This window comes from Schistocerca gregaria, chromosome 1 (assembly GCF_023897955.1).
Source record: "Schistocerca gregaria isolate iqSchGreg1 chromosome 1, iqSchGreg1.2, whole genome shotgun sequence".
NCBI classification, from domain to species: Eukaryota; Metazoa; Arthropoda; class Insecta; order Orthoptera; family Acrididae; genus Schistocerca; species Schistocerca gregaria.
In genome coordinates this window covers 203692083-203718848 of record NC_064920.1, presented here as the reverse complement: position 1 = coordinate 203718848, position 26766 = coordinate 203692083, and the positions used below count along the sequence as shown (strand labels likewise).

The 26766-nt window shown below is 38.2% G+C and overlaps 1 protein-coding gene across 1 annotated transcript in view; it reads right to left on the bottom strand.

The window, feature by feature from the left end:
• The window catches only part of LOC126336852 (UBX domain-containing protein 11-like), a 261607-nt gene that overhangs the window by 65893 nt on the left and 168948 nt on the right, over positions 1-26766 (bottom strand). Inside the window, exon 4 of the mRNA XM_050000946.1 lies at positions 21465-21587. Within this exon, the coding sequence (XP_049856903.1) occupies positions 21465-21587 (123 nt within the window). The remainder of the gene's footprint in view (positions 1-21464; positions 21588-26766) is intronic.

Below are 26766 nucleotides of genomic sequence, written 5' to 3'. Positions count from 1 at the left end.
AAGCAGTTGTTTTATGAGATTTCACCACCTCCTAAGAAATCAAAGGCCGTGCACACCAGTTCTGGTTAAGGTCATGAAGTCCTTCTTTTCTGGCCACAAGGGCCCACTGCTTCTCTAGTTCCTGGAACTACCACCAATGCCCAGCGTTATCAAGCCACTTCACAGAATCTTAGATGAGCCATCAAGTCAAAATACTGAGGCATGTTGTCCAATGGCGTTATCCTCCAGCATGATAATGCCCGCCCATATAGGGCCAATGTGATGAAGATGACATTGCAGCAGTTTAGGTGGAAACTGCTAGAACATCCACATCTTGACCTTTTACTGTGTGACTTTCATATGTTTGGACCTCTAAAACAAACTATTTCCGGACATCAATTCGAAACAGTCAATTAAGTGTGTGACTGAGTCTGGGCCTGGATCCAACAACAGCCTAGTAGCTTCTTCAAGGAAGGAATTAACTGGCTAGGTTCATAATGAGATAAATGTGCCAACAGTTTTGGTGACTATTTTTGAGTATATGTACTATGTATAAGTACATTTTTGAGTTAATAAAATTGTTACCACTACTTTACACTAGCAACTTGGTTTCATTTGAATGAAATGTAAAGGCGTCAAGACAGCAAGTAGAATAATGGAACAGACTTGCAACTGGTTCACTGCAAACAGTTTAATTTTTAATGCACAAAGACTACATTACACAACACCAATTACGTAAAAATATGTCACAGATACAAGGAGTAGGGGTCAGTGGTGGTTAGATCGGCTTCCTGTGTGAAGCAGTGAAGCATCCAAATGTATAATAAACTGAGGTGGCAACAGTGTAAGGATAAATTAACCAGAAAGATTAGTTATGTTTTCTTTCCATTTGGAAATTTCTGCCATTAAGTTGGCCTGGAGATGGGGTTGTTAATATACAGTACTTTGCATACTTTCACTCTGTACTTGGGTGACCAACATTAGTCATGCTTTTAAGGAAGATGACCAACAGCTAACCATTATTTCAAAGGAGGTTTAAATTTCAACTGTGCAATTATATTACATTTTCTTGGAATCGATAACAATGGAGTTATAAATATAAACAAAAACTGGCACACTTTGGTTAATTTTATTCTATTACAGAACATGTTACATATTTTGGGCTAACTCCACAAACTGAGAGAACGTTTTTAGAGTGCAAAAGCATGTAATAAGACTCCTCACATTCTCTTCTTTTTTCTGAAGAAGTCTAAACAGGGAAAAGACTATATGTCGACAATCAATTGTTATACGAAAAGTTTTCAAGATCTGTCAGTCAGGGAACTTGAACTACCAATAGCGGTTCATGGGATTAATATTTATAATTGGGATCACTGACAAAATACACAGCAGAAATAGGCAGTCAATGAGGGAACCAAGAGGGTTAAAATAAATATTGCTGTATATGGCAGATCCCATGAAATATGGGAGAGTTGGTCATCCTATTTGGTATTATCCTGTGGCATACTCATCTGAGGAAATGACCATTTATTCACAAAATTATAGGTTTTGGCCATTAAGGCCTTTGTAAGCAAATGCAATTTGCACACACGACTGCAGACGTGGGTGCAAGTTGCGTTTGTGTGTGTGTGTGTGTGTGTGTGTGTGTGTGTCTATTGTTGACAAAGGCCTTAATGGCAGTCTGATATATTGTATACAACACTGGTGACGGGATGTGCACCACATGACAAGAATATGTTGTCGACCCATCTAACTTGTACACTTGGCGTATGGGTAAAAAGATTCTTCTACCTTGACCGATTTAGGTTTTCCTGTGGATGTGATAATCACTCCCAAAAAAGTGATGAAAACATAAGAGTTTGTCACATAAACTGCAACAAATCAATTCAACAGTTTCACAGTCACACAGTTTTCCCTGTGCTCTGTCAAAACATATGTTTTTAATGTTTTCAAATTTTTCCGTGTGTAGACCGTCAAATCCTGCATATGTCCAAGCAAATCTGAACATGTCCTGGAATTTTGGAGAGCGAAGCTGATTATGTGTGAGTGCCTGAACTTTGATAATTGTCTGAAAATAAAAAATTAAACTTTCCACTTGAGGGAACACTTGAACCGAGGACCTTTCGTACCGCAGCTGCTCATGCTAACCACAGGACCACGGTGTTCCTGAGCTCACACAATCCTTGATGATGCCTATCTTGCACATGGACTACTCAGTTTGTATATTTTGCTTATTTTTTTCATAGTTCCATACAATTTCTTCCTGTTTTCTCGATTGATCTGTGTTCAGTTTTTCAAGGCCTAACCACTGTGCCAACGTATAACTAAACCTATGTGTGTGTGTGTGTGTGTGGGGGGGGGGGGGGGGGGGGGGGTGATAGGGAGGTTCCCTTGTCAGTACTGGACTACTTTACAGGAGTAGACTGTTAATGAATAACCCCACTCATTTCACTTCTCTGAAGTCCTCCTTGATGGTGGGATTCGGGGGACATAGTGTATAAATGAATGAAGTAATATCAATATCTCCTAGAAAACAAAAGGCACTTTCTTCAGTTAACCAAAATGAACTTCCCACAAATCCTGTCCAACTGGAGCAAGTTGGAATCTCCAATTGAAATTGTGTGAAACCACTGGCTCTGAAAAATCTATCCCATGACCAGTGCTACTGCTGCCTAAGAACTAGTGCATGTTCTTGAAAGTGCTCAACAGTGTTCTACAGAAAAAAGTTATTTAACCTATGTGAGCACTTTCCAGCAAAGAGCAGATATTAATCAAACCAATGTACATAGTAAGGAAAGTCTCACCAGCAAAGTGTATAGTATTACTAGATGCTGTGCTCTTACATTCTCCAACTAATTCATTTTTAAAATTTCCAAGGAATTTTAAAAAACATAAAATAAATTCTAAATCCCTCGTGAAATCTCCAGAGGATTGTAAACTATAGCTTATCCCTCAATAAAACACACTCAAATATCGCATTTTTCACAGTATAATTTTCATTTACACCCAATTTGTTCAATTTGCTGTGAATTATCAATCTACAATCATAATTATCAGCAACAGAATGGAACACAAAAGTAATTAATAGTCAAGAACCATTAATGAGAAGACCTTATACTTATTCAAGAAGGCAAGAGAGGAAACTTTTCAGAAGACCTCCAAGATGTTTAGAGAATCATTAGAAAAGTATAGAAACATCAAACTAGTATTCAGAGGCAAATGGTACCATTACAGCCTTACAATATTCCCCAGTTAGTTAAAAATATGTCTTAAAGAATTAATTCAAATATGCCAGGCCCAGTATCACAGTGCATATTACCTCAAATAGTTGGCACATGAGCAAGTGTCTTGTCTTTCTTGAATTAGTGGTTATAGTGTTGCTCCTGCTGTGGAAGGCCATGCATACTGTGATACTATTGTTGTGATTGTGACTCAGTGCACTGGTTGTCATGCAATGGTAGCTGAATGCTCATTGTCTTGATGAATTCGACAGAGTATGAAATCAGAAATGCACAAACTCTTTCAATGTGTCTAAACATCACATCTCCTCATGTACACACAAGTGTTGCACACCTGGCCATACAGTATCCTCACATCACAGTTCAAACAATACTGCTTAACGTGACAGTGTTTGATTTTGCTTATTTATTGGCACTTCCTGACTTCGTATTGGTTCATGAAGTCCTTCCCTATCACTTGTATTCATACCACAAAGTGATTTTGCAGTGACCAACATCCAGTCTTCACATTTTCTTCCTTTTCCGAAACTTTTTGTTGATGCATTTCTGGTAATTTTTTACTCTGAAATACTTTCTTTCTCCTGTTATGCTAGCTTCTAAAAGGACTGAATCCTTCAATTACTAATCAGTTCCTATTACATTTTTGTATTTCCTTCTATATTCCTGGTTACTCCATGGGCCTCCATTCTTGTGCTGTAGTTGGACAGAAGCTGTTGCTGTGACCACTACTGTTACTAAAAAATCACAGTATCTGCAACCAAATCATTAAATTCATCAAGCCAACATCATTCAAGTTTCTAAGAATGTTACTTACCCGCGTCCAGCCATCCTGATTTAGGTTTTCCGTGATTTCCCTAAATCGCTCCAGGCAAATGCCAGGATAGTTCCTCTGAAAGGGCATGGCCCACTTCCTTCCCCACCCTTCCTTTATCCAACGAGACCGATGACCTCGCAGTTTGGTCTCTTCCCACAGACAACCCAAGCAGCAATGCACAAATCTACACAATAATGCCCCTGTGTTACTTTTTTTCTGCCTTGCAATGCTGTCTGCTCCAACTGTAATATAATGGTTCTATTCTGTTGAGCTACTGATGTCACTGCCTCATAGTATTATTAATCCAAGTTGATGATGTACTTCCATTACACATGTTATCAATGCCACATATAATCCACATGTCCCAAACTGAAATTGCATGCATGTGTGATGCAATCCTTAATGTTGTGTCCTTTACTGTTGCCTAAAATAGTTCCTTACAGTATGACTTTGCACTTTTCATAATCATTCACTGAATTCATAGGTCCTCAGAGTGGCAGCCGAAGTCCTGCTTGCTAATCAACTCACTCTACCAAGGACATATTATACAACAACTCCATCACAGAAGACTTTGTGGTTACATTACATAAATTGCAGTCATAAAAAAGGCATTCCACTACCAGGATGGCAGGTAATATAACATCAATTGGATCAATCATTTACTACACTGGTGTCCAATGACTTCCTTGATGCCCATGTACTTCCTTTGTCAGAAAAGTTCCAGGACAGGTTTTTTCTTTTTTATTTCAGAGTTTGTAATACTAAAAGAGCAACAAATGTTGTCTTTATGTTACTTTGTTTGTGTACATCCTTGAAAATACCTTGGTCATGTTTCCACATGAACTCACTAGGTGGCAGAGCTGTGCTTAACAACACACTGTTTGAGTTCTTGGTGCATTAGATGCAATGAATGCTAATTGTGAACAAAGAGTGAACTTTAAGGTCTGCATTACGCTCAGAAAAACCATAGTGAAACAGGGACAATGATTAGCCAAGCATATGCAGGAAAGATAGTTTCAAGATGATGTGTTTTTGAATGGCAGAAATGGTTTCATGAAGGCAGAGATTCAGTGCAGGATGATCCCAGAGCAGTTCGCCTGTGTACAACACATACCAATGCAAACACAACAAGTGTGTAAGGCAGTTATTGAAGAAGACTGTCATGTAACTATGTGTGTGATATCAGAAGAACTTAATCTGAATCTAGATGTGTGTCGTAAGATTTTACACAAAGATTTAGGGAAAACTCGTCTCTCACACACTAACAAATGAAGAGAAGAAAGAAGGACAAATAATTTCTGCTGAAATACGGCGAGAGCCAGACACGATTCCACATTTCCATCTATTATTACTGCTATGGATGAAACCTGGTGCTACCAGTATGACTATCACACAAAATGTCGACGTGCTGAATAGAGAAGTCATGGATCACCAGCCTTGAGAAAAGTTAACGAGAACCTTCAAGAACAGAGACAATGTTTATCACATTCTTTTACAGTACAGAATTAGTTCATCATGAGTGTGTTCTTCCAGGTCAAACAGTGAAACAAACTCTTTAAAGTCTTGAAATGTTTGTGACAAGCAATGCAATGTCACTGCCCTGATTTGTGGCATTCTCATGACTGGTCCTTACTGCATGACAATGCAAGAGCCCATAAGCTTTATCTCTTACTGAGTATCAAAGCACACATTCTGTTACTGCCATCCCATATCCTCCATATTCGCCCAACCTCTCAACTTGCAATTTTTTCTTGTTTCCATGAGTGAAAAGACGACTGAAAGGAAAGCTTCATCAAGATACTGGAGACATCCAATGGGCTGTGACAAATGAGCATACAAGCATGCTTGTTTCCAAGACCTCCAGACACTTTGGCAACTGTGTATAGATAGCCAAGGGGACTACTTTGATAGCAGCTAGGATCATTACTTGGTAAGTCCTACTAGCATTTGAAAAAAAGAAAAAAAAACTGCCTTGGAGCTTTTCTGACAAAGGAAGTATTTGATACTTGGCCATTCATGACAACTGACAGCACTCAACTGCACAAAGATGAGTGTCACACAGTCACTAACTCCCTGATTATTGCATCATGGGCTACCAAGGAAATAAAATGTGACCAGATTTTGTTGTTAGCAGCTCACGGTGTATAACATGGAGGCCTCAGTGATTGTGTACCTTCTAAGACCTGACAGTTCAGGAGTATTTTTTGCTAAAATACTGATTGTCTTCCAGGGCTGGCATTCTTCTGTTGAGTACTGAGAACAATATCCTACGTGCCATGCATCCACCTCAACACAATCAATGATTTCTACATTGGTGCAGGTTTATGCTATCCATGGACTTCCAAACCTAAGGTAATACCTGCTTTGGCCATGGGAGCTGGAGAGACTCCCATGACAGTCAACTGTAGTGACTACAATTATGTACATGTTATCACTGCCAATCCTGGATGTTCTTAGCACACAAGTGTCGCACACCTACATTATAGGACACATTTGGTTTCCCCTAGCAGATGCCACCATCATATAAGGTACCTTCACCTGCCTCATATTACAGAGCTCTCAGAATAAGAGGTGCAAAGGTACAAAGGCTCCAAGACTAATTGTCCATTTCCACCACAGAGCTGGAATGAGCTCGGCTGATTTCATCCTTACATTTCAAAACTAGCCTTTGAATCAACCAGTGAGACTTTTGAAAGGGTCTGTTGCCTTTCAACATGGTTATATAGCCACCATCAGATACATCCAAGGACCATGGGCCAAGAGACACAGTCTACAGATAGTGAGCTATAAGACCATGAACTTGATACTACACATAGTTCATCAGTTACCTGAGTGATAGTTGATCAAGTGATTCAGGCCAGCTCTTATTCTGCAGAATAAGCAAATGGACAAGAATTAATCATGGTTTTTGGTGCTCTGTGTAATTGGACTCCAACCTAGAGGCATCCCAACTCTGGTTCAATGAAAGAAGCAAAATGTTCAGATATGTGAACTTAATACCAACTACAAGAAATGTCTTAAAAAATGTAACTCAGTATTGGCTTATAAGTTAGTTCCTTACATGTTCCATTGATCAATCTCTCAGTAATTGTTATGATGTGGAACATGTCAAGTGCATAATATATGAACACATGAATGAAAGTTTTTTTTATGAAAAAAAGGTTAAAGCTTTTATAACCTACCCCATTCCCTTAAATGGCACAAAATACATATATTATACCAATATATTTATTTATTACTTTTCAAGAATCCATCTATGGTATTGAAGGACTTGTCAAGGAGATACGATTTCAATTTATTTTTAAAAATGTTACTGCTGTCTGTCATCTGTTAATTTATTGAAAAGTTTTACAGCACCATATTTTACCCCTTTCTGTGCCAAAGGTAGGTTAAGTAGAGGATAGTGTAAGTCTTTCTTTCTTCTGGTATTATGGTCATGAAGGTCACTGTTGTTTTTAAACTGGTCCATGTTGTTGAGCGCACATTTCATTACTGAGTAAATGTACTGTGAAGATGTTGTAAGAATTCCTAACCTTTTAAAAGGATGCCTACAAGATGTGTGACTATGAGCCTCACACATTATTCTAACCACTTTCTTCTGAGCAGTGAAAATTTTTGCCTAGGTGTTGAGTTACCCATAAATATTATTCCATATGACATCAGAGAGTGAAAGTATACAAAGTATATTAGCTTGCTAATTTCTATATTCTCAAAACTAGCAATTATTCTGACTGCAAAAGTTGCTGAACCTAGTCACTTTAGGAGATCCAAAATATGAATTTTCCAATTAAGATTCTCACCTATAGTACACCCAAAAACTTAGTATCCTCTACCCTGGCTAGTAACTTCTGTTGCTGTGTTATATTTACTGATGGAACTATACTCCTTGCAGTAAAAAAATTGGATGTACTGTGTTTTTCCATAGTTCAGAGCAAACCCATTCGCAGAAAATGAATCAATAACATTTCCAAAGACATTATTTGTATTATTTTCCACTGGAGTTTATTTTAATGGATTAATAATGATGCTTGTATCATCAGCAAACAGTGTCATTTAGCTTCTTGTTTCAGATAAGAAGGAAGGTAATTGACATATATTGAGAACAGAAGGGGACCCATGATCAAACCCTGCAGAACACCTAATGTAATTTCACCCCAGTAAGATGAAGTGGGAAACTTATTAAGTAACTTCAACCATATAAAGAAATTTTTTGTTTCCTGTTCTGTAAGTATGACTTAAACCATTCATATGCTATTCCATTTATAGCTTAGAATTGTAATTTCTGTAACATAATGTCATGGTTCACATAATCAATTGCTTTGGATAAGTCACATAAAATTCCTATTGGTGACATTTTACTATTTAAAGACTCTATTATATGAGTAGTGAAATTGTATAATGCTGACTCGGTGGAACAGCATTTTTGAAATCCAAACTGTGATTAACAAAGTATCCCATTACTTCTGGGATGGCTGAAAATGCTTTCAGCAAGGATATTGGTCAGTAATTATTGACATCTGTGTACCTTGAGTTAGTTATGCGAGAGATGTGACTCAGAACACCACATTGTTTTAATATCTCATTAGAGATGTCATCTACTCCAACAGAACATTTATTTTTCAAACATTTAATGATTTTCCTTATTTAAAAAGTGATTGTTAGATGAAAATTAATCTGACTAGGATTTATCAAAACTGACTATTATACGTACTGCTTAGCTTTTTCTTTTGAACTCCTCTCAACAATTTTTTCATCTACACTTAAGAAATGTCTGTTAAATAAATTAGCTACTTGTGTACCATTGGCTAAGATGGTCTCATTCTCTTCAACAGTAATACTACTTACCCCAGTGGTTACTTTTCCTGTATATCATTTAACAACATTCCATACCGCTTTGATTTTATTACCTGAGTTGTTAATTTCATCTCTAATATACCCACTCTGTGGGTCCCGCTGCGCTTTCCTTCATGGCAACCCCACAACCGAAATGGTCCCAGTTACAACAGTACCCTTCACATAATTTCTCCTGAAGCTGCTGGCCTACACCCCTCCTGTGAGTGCTACCTAGAAGCAGAATTCTTCTTTTCCTGTTCTGATTTGATCACAACCTGTGTTTTTTCATTAAGCTAATATTCAGCTTCAAATTACATTTAGCTACATCTGGATGAGGCCCTTCCTCCACTATTTCCAATATCAAGCCAAACTGATTTACTAACGGAATTTCTAAGGTTTTTCAACCGTTTCCCTTTTTTTACCTTTGCTTTCTAACTTTTCCCAGCACCCCATCTCTTTTTCCCCCCTTAACCTACATAATTGCAAATTTGTGTTTTTTAATTCAGCCTTAAGGACACAAATCTTTGGCTCCTGTTCAGCAATTTTTCTGTCACTTCTAAAAATCGTGGTTCAGTAGACATTAAATTAGGACTGGACAAATAAGAAATTGTAAAGCATTAAGTAAAAAATATTAAAATGTTTGTTTAAAATTATATGATGCGTAAAAGTTAAGGAGTCAGAAAAATTACATACGTTAATTAATGAACCATAGCAACACAACACATTGCAAAATGTGCATAGTGTATGAAGCCCACTTTATGTAGATCAAATGTTACAATAGACAGTACAAAATTATGTTCCATATTTTCCATGATACATAGAAACTGGCCTATGCTGAAAGTTTAACAGGGTTCCTTCCAATCACAGTGCAGTTGCTTCAACTCAATGTGTTCTAACATCTTTTACTGTATTAATGTATTTTAGTCTTACTCCACAAACTGTGGTGTCAATTTATAGCCTCAACCTGAAATACACTCCTGGAAATTGAAATAAGGACACCGTGAATTCATTGTCCCAGGAAGGGGAAACTTTATTGACATATTCCTGGGGTCAGATACATCACATGATCACACTGACAGAACCACAGGCACATAGACACAGGCAACAGAGCATGCACAATGTCGGCACTAGTACAGTGTATATCCACCTTTCGCAGCAATGCAGGCTGCTATTCTCCCATGGAGACGATCTTAGAGATGCTGGATGTAGTCCTGTGGAACGGCTTGCCATGCCATTTCCACCTGGCACCTCAGTTGGACCAGCGTTCGTGCTGGACGTGCAGACCGCATGAGACGACGCTTCATCCAGTCCCAAACATGCTCAATGGGGGACAGATACGGAGATCTTGCTGGCCAGGGTAGTTGACTTACACCTTCTAGAGCACGTTGGGTGGCACGGGATACATGCGGGCGTGCATTGTCCTGTTGGAACAGCAAGTTCCCTTGCCAGTCTAGGAATGGTTGAACGATGGATTCGGTGACAGTTTGGATGTCCCCTCGACGATCACCAGAGGTGTACGGCCAGTGTAGGAGATCGCTCCCCACACCATGATGCCGGGTGTTGGCCCTGTGTGCCTCGGTCGTATGCAGTCCTGATTGTGGCGCTCACCTGCATGGCGCCAAACACGCATACGACCATCATTGGCACCAAGGCAGAAGCGACTCTCATCGCTGAAGACGACACGTCTCCATTCGTCCCTCCACTCACGCCTTTCGTGACACCACTGGAGGCGGGCTGCACGATGTTGGGGCATGAGCGGAAGACGGCCTAACGGTGTGAGGGACCGTAGCCCAGCTTCATGGAGATGGTTGCGAATGGTCCTCGCAATTACCCCAGGAGCAACAGTGTCCCTAATTTGCTGGGAAGTGGCGGTGCCATCCTCTACGGCACTGCGTAGGATCCTACGGTCTTGGCGTGCATCCGTGCGTCGCTGCGGTCCGGTCCCAGGTCGACGGGCACGTGCACCTTCTGCCGACCACTGGCGACAACATCGATGTACTGTGGAGACCTGACGCCCCACGTGTTGAGCAATTCGGTGGTACATCCACCCGGCCTCCCGCATGCCCACTATACGCCCTCGCTCAAAGTCCGTCAACTGCACATACGGTTCACGTCCACGCTGTCGCGGCATGCTACCAGGGTTAAAGACTGCGATGGAGCTCCGTATGCCACGGCAAACTGGCTGACACTGACGGCGGCGGTGCACAAATGCTGCGCAGCTAGCGCCATTCGACGGCCAACACCGCAGTTCTTGGTGTGTCCGCTGTGCCGTGCGTGTGATCATTGCTTGTACAGCCCTCTCGCAGAGTCCGGAGCAAGTATGGTGGGTCTGACACACCGGTGTCAATGTGTTCTTTTTTCCATTTCCAGGAGTGTATATCAATTGTTTAACTTTCATGCTCTAACTTGCTAAGAAGATAATAATAAGGGAATGTTGTAATGCTTTACCATCCTACAAGTACTTGTAAGTTAAGTTTTAATTACTACTTATATGAGCCAGAGGCTTGCTTACTGCTTATGAAGACAACCCATACACATATGTTGTGGCCTGTCACATGCCTGCATGGCAGTGCTCTCAACCCACTGACTCCAAAGCCTGCATGCAGCTGACTTATCTTGTGTTCCTGCAAATTCACTTCCAGCTAACAGCCTCAGCTCTGTGGTACCAACCACTGTCTGTTTGGCTATACTTTAAAATACTTGCACCACCAGTCATGCCACCACGTTTCCCACAAACACCACTGCAGCATCAGGATGCTGCCATGAACACTTTACCAACCTTTACTAATGAAGTGCAAGAAACCCCTCTCCAGTGGTGAGTCTACTTAAGTTCAACATTGATGCACAGAGCCCCATTTTCTGTGTTTATCATTTGATATCATTTAAATACTTTCATAGCAGTCAGGGCTTGTCATATATGGAATAAGCATTGTATTGAATACAGACAGAATTGTAAACCTTTGTATCTGTATACATCTGAACATTCAAATATACTGTTATCAACTGACACTGAACTACAGCAACATTATGTATTACTTTCACTATTTTATATAAGATGTAGGATAGTTAATATCTGAATTCTCTGTCCACAAACTGCTCATGTTCCTCATTCCTGCATCCAGTAAAGGACTACAAAGTGTGTAAAGGAAGTTACAACAGTCTCCAGGTTACCAGGAAGTACGGTGAACTGCCTCTACGTCCTTGGCCCATGGCACCACTACCAACATTTAACAAATAAAATCCTACACCATCCTTTTCATAGCTTCCTTTAACCTAAAATTTATGAGAGTCAGCCTTCTCCCCCTCGCCTCCCCCTTTTTTAATTGTCATGAATTTCAAATGCAACTACACAGATTGAAAACCACAACCTTGACAATTAATTTATGACTTTTCAATAAAACCTCAATCCGTTTCCATAGTTCTGATCCTTTTTTAACTAGGTCATATATTACAGTGTGGTAAAACAGACAACTTTGCATCTGAAGCGACTGATGCATGGATGTTTTCACGGACTCCTCACCTTCAGAATGAATCCCTCGATGGAATTCTTTTAGCCTGAACATATGGGAGTCTGATGGCGCCAGGTCAGAGCTGTATGGGGAATGAGGCAAGACTTCCCATCCAGTTTTTGCAATCTCTTCAGTGGTATGGTCCTGCAATCTGCCATAGCTTTTGTTGGGTGAATTCACTGAGGATGAGCATTAAGCTGCTCGAGGGTTTTGACATATTGGACAGTATGTAGCATGCATACCTTCTAAATCATACCCTTTGCATTCCAGAACGCAGTATCAATAACTTTCCCTCCCAATCACACAGTTTTGAACGTTTTCTTCTTCAGTTAGCTTCTTTGATGCCATGTCACTGTCTGCTTTTTAATTCTGGTTCCAAAAAATAAACCCGTTTCCTTTCTGGTCACAGTTTTTTGCAGGAACTCCTCCCCCTCCAGATGGAAGCACTACAAGAAGTGGGAGGCAGTCGTCTTTCTCATCTCTTTATTCTGGTCAGTTAACGTTCTTGGAACTCAAGTTGCACGAACCTTTGAGTATCTCAGTTTGTTACTGAGAGTGCTAACGCAACACAAATCATCAGGAGCCACCTGTTGGTCACCATGAATAATATCACCAACTTGATGAATGTTGTGTGGAGTCACTGCATTCACCAGCCTGCCACTTAGTGTTTCTTCAGCCAATGGCGTTTGCCCTTCAGCTTTGCCACAGTGATGTAGTGACCAACTCATTGTCTAACAGTGCTGATAACAACTATTGCATTGCCATAAACATTTTTCTGTTTTTCATTAATGCAAATGGGCATTTCATCTTCTGCATACAAGAATTCTATCACAGAATGCTGCCTACTATGAATATCAATGTCGGACATTTAGCAAGTAACCACAGTACTGGCATCTGCTGACAGAAAGTAATTACTGCAGCGGACTGGAGATGCTTTGCGGAATAGAGCCATATTCAGATTTTTCACTGAAGAAGGAAAAAGTAAAAGGCATTACTTTTGGAGTGACTTACGTATACTGACCCTTGATTGGCCATTGAGCTCTTTTATTTAAGGTATAACTTTCTTTTTAAAAGCCCAAGTCATACATTTTATGGCCGCCCCAATAGCTGAGTGGTCAGCGAAGTGGTGTGTCACGCCAAGGGGCCCGGGTTTGATTCCCAGCTGGGTCGGAGATTTTCTTCACTCAGGGACTGGGTGTTGTGTTGTCCTCATTATCATTTCATCATTATCAGTGGAAAGCAATGGGAAACTACCACTGGAATCACTTCCCTAGATGCTCATGCGGTGGACCTCTCTGACGAGGCTTCCCCCATGACAAGACCTGCCATACGGCAGAACAGCAAGTTCATACATTTTATGTGCATTTTTAGTGTTTCTTGATCTAGAACATCTACTTCATTGTGTACATAAGTGTGATTAATTCACTTTAAGTTATCAGTCTATGGCTACATATACTAGGTAAATTATTGCATGCACTATGTACATACTGCAATATATCATATTATTATGGTTCATTCTGACTCTTAGCTATTGCACATCACAAAATTTTTAAACAAACATTTTATAGTTTTTACATACTCTTTTCAGGTATTATTAATTTTCCAGTAATATTTTGATGTCTGCTTATCCATAATGTAACCCAGTGTTAAGTAAAGTTTTGTAAGACACTTCTTGTAAGTAACATTCAATATGGCAGCCAGTGCAAAAGTATATTGTGCATCTCCTCAGAAAAATATAAATATTTCCATGAAAAAGAAATCGTGTGCAAAGTTTAAGGATGAAATATCGAAATTACACTTCCTGTTAAGTAACATTCAATATGGAGGCCAGTGTAAAAGTATGTCATGCATCTCCTGAGAAAAATGTAAATATTTCCAGTAAAAAGAAATTGTGTGCAAATTGTAAGGACAAAATATCAAAACTACACAAACAAGTATCCAGTCTACAGTATACTAAAAATGGAAATTACTAAACTTCAAACAACAAAATGTGAACTGCCGACAAAGGAAAGTGTGACGAAAATTCCTTCAGAACTACTGCCCTTTTCTGATGAGTGGTCTGAAAAGTTTTGCAAGAAGAAAACAGCATTATGAAAATTAAATTCAAGGCTCCAGAAGCTCTAATACCCCATTGTGAACAAGGAGCAGTGAAAAATCCTTATCATTTTTCATGTGAAAACTTGCAATCTGTTAGTCCTCAAACAACTGCTACAAAAGGAGAAAAAGTGCTTATTTTAAGCCCAGTCATGGAAGAAAATGGGGAGTGTACTAGAAGGCAAATTAAGTAAAAAATACAGTGTGCAAAGTATTATAAAATCTGGTGTGTCAAATTAACTGATAACTCCTCCATTAATGATATGTTAAATGTTATTGGCAGCACAAATGACACTGAAAAACTTCTGCAATTTTGGAAGAACATGACAGATTCTTTGGAGTATATGCTTAAACCCACACACAAAATAAATGTAATAATTCATCCAACACCGCTTAGACATCACGCACAAAGTCTAGATAAAAAAAATTGAGATCTGTAAATCGCATTATGTTAGAAAAAATCAACACTGCCACAGGCGTATGTAGAAAGTGATTAGCGTTGAATTTAGAGATTGAACACCTGTAAAGAAATAAATATACAAATCATGGTTTACATCTAAACAAACAGGGAAAGATCCGCATGTGTAACAGGCTTGCTTCTTTCATACACACAGTGGAAACTGAGAAACCAAGTACCAGTACAGGGAAGGAGCACATGCAAACACACAATCAGATAACAAGAGCCAGTCTCGAAGTGAAAGTGCCACTCACAAAAAAAAAATAGACAGTTATGGAACAGTATATAATAAAAAATAAGCTCACAGAAAGTCACAACACACTAGTTAGGTTAAATTTCAAGCTATCAAATGCAGCAACAAGGCAGTCATTAATGGACAGATGGGTATAAAAGGATGGAAAAAGTGGACATTGGGAGCATTTCAACAGAAGAAAGGCAGAACCCACATATGGTGAACCAGCAAGCCATACATCAAACACCATGACTGCCATCCCTGGAAAACATAAGGACTTTTTTCAATTAACTACACTAGCATAAATAGATGTGTAAGTAGTCAGAAAGAAATGATCTACTCTCTGTACCTAATTTTAAAATACTCCATCAAAATGTTCAGTCACTCTCGAATAAATTAAATGAAATAGAAATAATGTTAAACAACCTAAATGATATTTCTGTACTATGCTTTACAGTACACTGGCTCAAACAAGATATGTTACAGCAGACACACATCCCTCAGTTCAAACTTGCAAGCATGTTTTGTAGGAAAATATCAAATCCTCAAGGTACCTGTGTATATGTTAGAGAAAATACTGAATTCAATAGTGTAACTAAACACCATAAACTGTCCTGTGTAAAAGATATAGAACTCTCTATAGCTGAACTACCAAGGCAAGATACAGTTATTATTTGAGTATACAACTTACCAGATGGAGACAAAAAAGTGTTTTACAATCGCATGGAGGAACTCTTCTCCCAAGAGAAATATAATTATATGTGGTGACTTTGATATTGATTTCTTAAATTCCAACTAACTCAGAGATGACAGTATAAATCTTACTACAATCATTCAACATCAGTACAATGGTAACTGAACCATCTTGACAACTTGCATCTATTATTGATCAGATCTTGATAAATATGTCCAAATATGCATATAACATACAAGTTGTAACCACTGATTTTAGTGATCACAATGCTTAAATTCTTACAGTGGATACTACAGAACACTAAATTCCCAGTAGAATATGGTACACTGTAAGGAATTTCAGTACAAAGGATGTGGAATATTTTTGTTCTCTCCTAAAGGGTGAAAGTTGCGAAGATGTAATGACTGTAATGATACCAATGAGAAATATAAGTTTATGCCTACATTCAAACCTTTCTTTAAATGCATTTTACAAGAAAATAACTATGATAGCTCTACTAAAAAAACAAACAAGTGGATTAGAAAAGGGATAAGGATGTTGTTGTTGTGATCTTCAGTCCTGAGACTAGTTTGATGCACCTCTCCATGATACTCTATCCTGAGCAAGCCTCTTCATCTCCCAGTACCCACTGCAACCTACATCCGTCTGAATCTGCGTAGTGTAGTCATCTCTTGGTCTCCCTCTACAATTTTTACCCTCCACGCTGCCCTCCAATACTAAATTGGTGATCCCTTGATGCCTCAGAACATGTCCTACCAACTGATCCCTTCTTCTGGTCAAGTTGTGCCAGAAAACTTCTCTTCTCCCCAATCCTATTCAAAACTTCCTCATTAGTTATGTGATCTACCCATCTAATCTTCAGCATTCTTCTGTAGCACCACATTTCGAAAGCTTCTATTCTCTTCTTGTCCAAACTATATATCGTCCATGTTTCACTTCCATATGTGGCTACACTCCATACAAATACTTTCAGAAATGACTTCCTGACAGTTAAATCTATACTCGATGTTAACAAATTCCTCTTCTTCAGAAACACTTTCCTTGCCATTGCCAGTCTACATTTTATATCCTCTCTACTTCAACCATCATCAGTTATTTTGCTCCCCAAATAGCAATACTCCTTTACTACTTTAAGCGTCTCACTTCCTAATCTAATACCCTCAACATCACCCGACTTAATTCGACTACATTCCATTATCCTCACTTTGCTTTTGTTGATGTTCATCTTATATCCTCCTTTCAAGACACTATCCATTCCGTTCAACTGCTCTTCCAAGTCCTTTGCTGTCTCTGACAGAATTACAATGTCATCGGCGAACCTCAAAGTTTTTATTTCTTCTCCATGGACTTTAATAGCTACTCCGAACTTTTCTTTTGTTTCCTTCACTGCTTGCTCAATATACAGATTGAATAACATCGGGGACAGGCTACAACCCTGTCTCACTCCCTTCCCAACCACTGCTTCCCTTTCATGTCCCTCGACTCTTATAACTGCCACCTGGTTTCTGTACAAATTGTAAATAGTCTTTCGCTCCCTGTATTTTGCCCCTGCCACCTTCAGAATTTGAAAGAGAGTATTCCAGCCAACATTGTCAAAAGCTTTCTCTAAGTCTACAAATGCTAGAAATGTAGGTTTGCCCATCCTTAATCTAGCTTCTACGATAAGTCGTAGGGTCAGTATTGCCTCACGTGTTCCAACATTTCTACGGAATCCAAACTGATCTTCCATGAGGTCGGATTCTACTAGTTTTTCCATTCGTCTGTAAAGAATTTGTGTTAGTATTTTGCAGCTGTGACTTATTAAACTGATAGTTCGGTAATTTTCACATCTGTCAGCACCTGCTTTCTTTGGGATTGGAATTATTATATTCTTCTTGAAGTCTGAGGGTATTTCACCTGTCTCATACATCTTGCTCACCAGCTGGTAGAGTTTTGTCAGGACTGGCTCTCCCAAGGCCGTCAGTAGTTCCAATGGAATGTTGTCTACTCCGGGGACCCTGTTTCAACTCATGTCTTTCAGTGCTCTGTCAAACTTTTCACGCAGTATCGTATCTACCATTTCATCTTCTTCTACATCCTCTTCCATTCCCATAATATTGTCCTCAAGTACATCGCCCTTGTATAGACCCTCTATGTACTCCTTCCACCTTTCTGCTTTCCCTTCTTTGCTTAGAACTGGGTTTCCATCTGAGCTCTTGATGTTCATACAAGTGGTTCTCTTATCTCCAAAGGTCTCTTTAATTTTCCTGTAGGCAGTATCTATCTTACCCCTAGTGAGATAAGCCTCTACATCCTTACATTTGTCCTCTAGCCATCCCTGCTTAGCCATTTTGCACTTCCTGTCGATCTCATTTTTGAGACGTCTGTATTCCTTTTTACCTGCTTCATTTACTGCATTTTTATATTTTCTCGTTTCATCTATTAAATTCAATATTTCTTCTGTTACCCAAGGATTTCTACTAGCCCTCGTCTTTTTACCTACTTGATCCTCTGCTGCCTTGACTACTTCATCCCTCAATGCTACCCATTCTTCTTCTACTGTATTTGTTTCCCCCAATCCTGTCAATTGCTCCCTTATGCTCTCCCTGAAACTCTGTACAACCTCTGGTTCTTTCAGTTTATCCAGGTCCCATCTCCTTAAATTTCCACCTTTTTGCAGTTTCTTCAGTTTTAATCTACAGGTCATAACCAATAGATTGTGGTCAGAGTCCACATCTGCCCCTGGAAATGTCTTACTATTTAAAACCTGGTTCCTAAATCTCTGTCTTACCATTATATAATCTATCTGAAACCTGTCAGTACCTCCAGGCTTCTTCCATGTATACAGCCTTCTTTTATGATTCTTGAACCAAGTGTTACCTATGATTAAGTTGTGCTCTGTGCAAAATTCTACCAGGCATCTTCCTCTTTCATTTCTTTGCCCCAGTCCATATTCACCTAGGGATAAGGATATCATGTCCAAACCATGTCCAAATAAAAAGAGAGTACTCCAAGCAAAATACTAATCCTGACTTTATTACATATTTCAAAAGACACAAAACAGTACTAACAAGAGTAGTTCCAAATAAAAAAAACTGACAAAATATTGTGTAATTTCAAGAAAAACTAAAGCAACCTGGCAAATTATAAGGAAATAAATGAGTACCAGGTCAGTTAATCACAGTAATATAGAGATGATTATGAATAAAAATATACTAACTGACCCCAAACAGGTGGCTAGTCCTTTCAACATTTATTTTTCTAATATAGCACAGCAGTTAATAAATACACAACTTGACAAACAGCCAGCCAGTCACTCAGATCAAAAAATTAATCCAAACACATTATTCATGTATCCACCAACACCCGAGGAACTGGATGATGATGTTTGGTTTATGGGACGCTCAACTGCGCAGTCATCAGCGCCCGTACAAAGTCCCAAATATTACACAGTCCATTTTTTTACACAGCCCAAGCACTGTCATGAATGATAACGATGATGATGAAATGACGAGGGCAATACAAATAACCAGTCCCTGGCAGACAAAATCTCCAACCCGGGCGGGAATCGAACCCAGGATCCCGTGATCCAGAGGCAGCAATGCTGGCCCCTAGACCATGAGCTGCAGACACCTGATGAACTGTCAAGAATCCTAAAAGAATTACCTAACAATTATTCATTGGGTGTTGGTGAGATACCCAATGCTATTATCATTGTTAGCACAACATTTATTTTGGAACCACTAACAAAAGACACAGTAAATTCGTTTTTTGAGTGTGGTGTGTTTCCAAATAATCTAAAAACTGCAAAAGTAACAACTTTGCTTAAGAAGGGTACAAATAGTGATATTTCTAATTATAGGAAAGTTTCAGTATTGTCAGGCTTCAGCAAAATTATGGGAAAAAAATGTTCCTTAGAAGATTAACAATTATCTTAACTAAAGAGATGCTGATAAATGACTCCCATCATGGGTTCAGAGCTGGAAAGTCAACTCAGATAGAAAATTTTGCCTTCTTAAATGAGATATTAACGCAGTGGATGATGAGCAACATGTGTCTGGGATATTTCTGGATCTATATAAAGCCTTCAATGTTATTGATCATGAAATTGTCTTGTGTAAATTAAGTAATTATAGAATACGAGATCAGTCTGAAAGGTGGCTCCAGTCATACCTCAGATTACAGAAATAAAACACAAAGATAGTGAAACACAAAAAATTTCTAGTTTTTACAGTGATGAGGAGACAATCAAGTATGGAGTCCCAACAGGGTCAGTTCTGGGACCTGTGCTATTTCTGCAGTATATAAGTTACTTGGCTGGTGTAAAATATATGATGGACCCACTGCTCTCTTTGCATAATGACACTAATATTCAAATTAAATCACAGAATGAGGAAAATGTGCTGGAGGCTGCAATATCAGTTATGCATACCTTAACGCACTGGTTCAAGACCAATAGGCTCATCATTAAAAAAAAACTGTGGCAGTTAACTTCCACACCACACGAAACCTCCAGCCTGCAAAACCTGTTTTCACTATCGAAGGAAAAAACATGTCAAAGGTCGGTCATACAAAATTTCTAGGCATTCATGTTCAGGCAGATCTGAAGTGGGAGGTGCACCTAAACAATTCACTAGCATATGCTGTTAAGATCCTCACTCAGAATACATGCTGCTCATCAGTGCTGACACTGTATCACTGTAGTATAAAGTCGCTACTTATGTATGGAATAATTTTTGGGGGGAATTTCAAAAATTCTACAAAAACATTTAAAATACAGAAAAAGATTATCAGGGTGATTAAAAAAGTTAAATTCAAGAATTCCTGCAGACCCTTTTTTAAAACTCTCAAAATATTGCCACTGCGTTGCTTGTATATACAAAATACTAATTTGCACAAAAGGAACCATCTTAGAAAAGGAAAATCACTTCAGACAGAACTATGATATACACTCATATGAAATCAGGCAGAAGATGAAACTGCACATGAATACTGTAAATACAAACTTATGCCAAAGAGGAAAGTATCATACTGGAGCTATGTTAAATAATCATTTTCCATTTTACCCAAAATGCATACCAACATTAAATAAATTTAAAATAAAGTTAAAACAGTTCTTGCTTGATCACAGCTTCTATTCATTTACAAAACATTGAAATAAGTAAACCTGATTTAGCAAATTTTACTAATTGTCTATTCATAATATAGTTTATGTTGTGCTTATCATATCATCTCATTTAATGACTGCTATTATCACATGCAGAAGCAATGTAGCATACCAACCTACATTATTATGCATTTTGATTATGGCAACAATGTAGTCAAAATGACTAGTTATTGTAAATTAACTAGGTTTACCACTGTCCTACATCACATGTACAAACAATGTACTAAAAAGATTCTTGCACAAATAAACAGATAAACCATTTATGACTATGTTCAAAAGATTTGTATGTTTCTAAATTTTGTGGATTTATAAAGATGATAGATTAATCTGTCAAACATGGTTAAGTGCAATAAAATATTTCACACTGCACCTGATCAATGATTTTATTTTGGAAAAATTAATCCTATTGGTTATAAATTCATTACAACAAACAAATCAAATGAAACCCTAAATTACTACACATTTACCTCCATTTCATAGACCTGTCTCTCTGCTTTCTGACATCTATGGAGCAGTTCCTGATATTTACAATGTATACTCTTCTTTGTACTTATATTTATTACTTCCTTGCTTTTCTGCAGATCAGTCAGCTGTGAAAAGTGAAAGTCTCTGAGAAACAGAGCCACAAAATAGAAAATATGGAAAGGAAAATTGATTTGTGAATGTACTTATTGTAGTTTTATTTTAGACCACAAATAGATTTTACCCTGTTGTATCATGCCACAATTATAATACTCTAGCCACAAACCAGCCACAGATGGGTGTTTGCATCACTGTTATACACCCTTCATAAAGTTTTTGACTAACTTTTGTAATGTTCTCAAATGAGGAATACTCATCCCAAAATTCCTCCCTATACTTCCCAGAACAGTATTATGTGAATTGCAGTTTAGCAGTCCGAAACACTAAACACTAATGTGCTAATGCTATCCTATTGGTATACAGTGTCATCTTACAATGTCCTTACATTGCGTGGACCATAAACGGCTACTTGGTACATTGAAATGTCATGGAATGAATGTCAAGTATATAGCACGAGTGGAGTCTTACCATCACAACAGAAATCAATAGGTCACAGTAGCAAGTGCATCACAGACGTAAAAGTAAATTCAGATTGGGATAACATGAAACATGAAGTCCCCACAAAATTTGATGCTGGGTCTGCAGCTGTTCTTAACCTATAAAAAGTATTTCCAATAACTTCAAAGACATGTTCAAAAAACTAATAGCTGCTAATGATACAAACTCATCAGTCAAGGGTCCAGTCTGATTCTACCAGAGACACATCAGATTATAGCTGAAAAGACCTGCAATGGTGCACAGAGAACAATACAACTTTTAATCATACAAAGACTCACGTCATGCAGTTTGAAACAAGCAAAAATTGTGCCAGAGTGCCTGAAATAGACATCAATGGCTCCACACTACAAAACACTTTGTTTAAGATTCCTTTGGATCTTGCTGAATGCTGTTCTAAAATGGTGTCAATTCAAAGATACAACCATCAAGAGACAGTCTGAAACTCTTCACAGTGTTAGTCTATAGCAGTATGTTCCTTGAACAGAGAGGTACTAGCTTATTTTGCATAATTTCATTACCAGTTTTCTTATGTATTTATATTATGGGCAGATAAGATAAATAAAAGATGTATCCAGCATAAGTGAGCAATACAAATATTGTATAAAGTATATACCCACACATTTTGAAGCAACCCCTTCAAATAGCATGGAATTCTTACATGCAGTCCACTATATTTTTACTTCCTAATGGTATTTAATGCCAGTAATAAAAATCAATTTAATTTGACATAGCTTTTACATAATAACGATGCAAAACAGAAAAATTATTTCCTTGAAGATATGTCTTACTGTCTCTGGTTGTAAGGGGTGTGGGGTACTGTAAGCTGGTGAAAAAGCAAACTCCCATTAGACATAAAGCAAGGCACAGAACACAGATAAATTCTAAATAAAAAAACACAGCATATCAGAATAACCACCCCTCTTCAAAAAGTACCTGGTTATGTAAATTCAAGGCAGAAAGACCCCTGTTAACTGCATGCCAAGTAGCTATCTTTGTTGTACACAGGTTTCTATTACAAATGTAGATAACTGATAATTTTCAGATAATAACAATGTGATTGCATCTATCTTCTGCTATTTAATACAGCTGATGAAGCCTTAGTACACAGAAATAATTAATGATGCAGTCTCTAACAGCCATTCACTTTCACTATTTTAATGTTTAACATCTCGATTCTCCTTCATGAACTGTTTTATGGAAGATGGTGAATGAGTGGGTAATATTTACATCCGTGTGGAAGAACCAGGTCTAAGACTGGCCTAATAAATCCCAGTCTAGTGTCATCATTCATACTAACATCATCAGATTCAGAACCATATACAGATGCAGTCATGCCAGGCATCAGTTTCGCTGTAGTGACTGTGCTGCATTTTATTTAATAAGAGCTTGGCTAACAACCATTTATCTGTTTGTACTGATGATCACTTTCAAACTACTTCACTGTTACAGTAAATCAAAATACTTTGCTGAATATGACCAAATTTAATGGCTGCCTCAAACCCATGCCATCTAGGCCCTTCCCCCCTTTTCTTAAGTAACTGCTTCTCTGAGTTATGTAGTTAGGGACAACCATCCACAACATCCCTCTACATCTGCAAGCAATCTTACAGTCTGGGGTGGAGGGTACTTTATGCACCAGTGTTACTTCCCCTTTTGCTGTTCTGGTCACATATGGTTCACAGGCAGAATGATTGCTGGTAAGCCTGTGTGTGGGCTCGAATGTCTCTACTTTCATCTTCATGATCTCTCCACAAAATATATGTAGGAGGAAGCAATATATTGGTTGACTCTTCTAGAAATTTGCAAACTCAGAACTTTAACAGTAGACCATATCATGATGAAAGATGCCTTTCTGCTGTGTCAGACACTGGAGTTGGCTGAGAATCTCTGTGATGCTTTAGAGCTACTAAATGAACTGTAATGAAATGTGCTTTACTACTTTGGATCTTTTCTATTTCCCCTATCAGTCCTATCTGGTACAGATCCCATACTGAGAGGCAGTATTCATGTGTAGGGCGAACGAGTGTTTTGTGAGCACATCCCTTTGTTGACTAACTACTTTTCCCAGGGATTCTTCCTACAAATCTGTCTGGCATCTGCCTTCCTTGCGGTTACTTTGACGTGATCATTCCATTTCAAATCACTCTGTACACACACTTCAAAATATTGTACAGAAGTAACTTCTTCCAGTGATTGTCCTGAGATTTTGTTTATTCATTCACAAGATGTTATATCTGTTTATGCTGAAGATCAACTGTCACTCCCTGTGCCATGCATCTAACCTCTGCAGGTCATCCTGCATTTCATTACAGTTTTCTAGAGTCGTGATTTCGCTGTATATAACATCACCTATGAAAAGCCTCATGGAACTTCTGGCATAATCTGATAGATCATTTTTTTTTTTATTTATTCATCCAGTAAATCTCTACAGATTGTCGGATGTCATTTGCATGACACACACACACACACAGGTTAGATATAACTTCAACATTTATTTTAATAGTACAATAAGTTAACTATATTTGATCTTGCTTTAGCAGCAGCACCAATTTTTGCATAGTCTTGCTTCATGTCTGTTGTACTTCACATGGTTTAAGAATTCTATCACTGAACAGAAGCAGTGGTCTAATAAGAATGCCCTTAGGGTTTGTGAAACAGAGAAAATTAAGAAATAACTTTAATTTTATGTGAAAGACTATTGTATATTTGTATTGTGCTGTGTGTACTGGAGGTTTTATAGGCTGTTGCCCATACTGACTGAGCATAGAGTTTGTCTTTTTGCCTGGTATTATGTTCATGTACATTACAGTTTTTATTTCTCTCTTTGATGTTTTTCCCCACATATTTATAATTTTCTAGTATAAAAAGACAAGGAAAGGGAGGATTGAAGATTTTTTAAAGAGGGGCCTACATGAGTTTTGCATGGCGCATTGCTCTTACAGTTCTCTTTTGGGACTGGAAGATTACTGAGCTAGCAGCTGTGCTACCCCAGACTATAATTCCACACTGTAGAATACTGTGGAACTGGGCAAAGTATGCAATTCTAACAGTGTGGAAACTTGCTTTATGTGCCGTAAGTGTAGACTGTAGCATACTTTTTTTCAGTGTCAGGTTCATTTTTGTCATATGTGTCTGCCATTTAAAATCATTTTGAAGCTGTATGCATAAAAATTTTGTTTCCAGTCAGGGTGTAATTCCACTGGCATTATTGTCACAGCAGTGTCACAGGCCTCCCCCTTCAAACAGAAATTAAGCACAGTTGTTTTGGAAGTGTCTATTATTAGTTTATTTGCTCAAAACCAATCATTTTGCTGGTTTGTAGATTTATTTATGTTTTCTTGTGGCTGTGTTTGTGTATCCTCTGTAAGAAGTATACTTGTGTCATCTGCAAACAAAATATTTAGTTGTGATTCTATGCTTACATCTGTGTCATTTATATGGAGAAGGAAAAGGACAGGCCCAATAATAGATCCTTGAGGGAGTCCAGCTTTGATTATTCCTGCATCTGAAAAATATGTTCTAGTGCTATCATTTGGTTCATATGTTATTACTACCTTTTGTTTCTGATTTGTCTGGTATGAGGAGAAACATTTTAGCGCACTGCCTCAAATGCGGCACCTCTGGAGTTTTTCCAACAGGATTCTGTGGTCCAATTATGTCAAAAGCTTTGCTCAGATATAAGAAAATACCAGCATGATTTTGTTTATTATCCAGTGCTTCTAGAGCATTTTGTAAGAAATTATATATGAACCATGTTGGGCATCAGCGAGTATTTTGTTCTTATTCAGAAATTCCATCAATCTGTTATACATGATTCCTTCCATGAGTTTGGCAAAAACTGACAATAATGAGATTGGTCTATAGTTTTCCAAATTTGCTTTGTCACCCTTTTTATCAATAGGGATCACTTTGGCAATTTTAAGACATTCAGGAAAGATTCCAGTTGAGAAAGACAAGTTGATTATCTCTGCAAGGGGTGTTGCAATGTTTATAATACATTCCTTTACGATGAAATCTGGAATACTATCAAATCGTGAGGATGTTATTCTGAAGGTTTTTGCTGTGTGAATGATTATATTTAAGGATGTGTCATAGAGATAGATTGAGTGGAGGCAAGAATTTACTTCATTGTTTTGGTTAATTGGGCTGTCTTTCTTATTATTAATTATTGAGTTTTCTGTATTTGTCTTCATAGTACTGCCTGAGTAGGTTTGCAATCTGCTGTGGGTCAGTAATTCTCTAGTTGTCACAGTTCAGTGTGATATTTTCCTTTTTACTAGTTCTTTCCTGCTTTATTACTTTCCAGATTGCTTTGCTCTTATTTTCTGTCTCTGGTGTAAACTTATCATTAGCCATTATTTTTGCCTGACATGTAACTTCTATACACCTGAATATATTTTGTGATATTACTGTTGAGGAGAGGGTATATGTTGTTCATATAACTATGAAAAGTAACAGGTCCATAACACTTCCCTGAGGCACCTCAGAAGTTACTTTTACATCAGAAGACTTCTCTCTGTTCAGAATGACATGCTGTGTTCTGTTTGCTAGAAACTCTTTACTCACAAAGCTGCTCTGTTATTCCATATGCTCATTTTTTGTTCAAAAGCGGATGATTGGAACTGTATTGACTGCATTAAAGAAGTCAAGGAACGTGGCAGCTACCTGGGTGCCTGTATGTATTGCTTT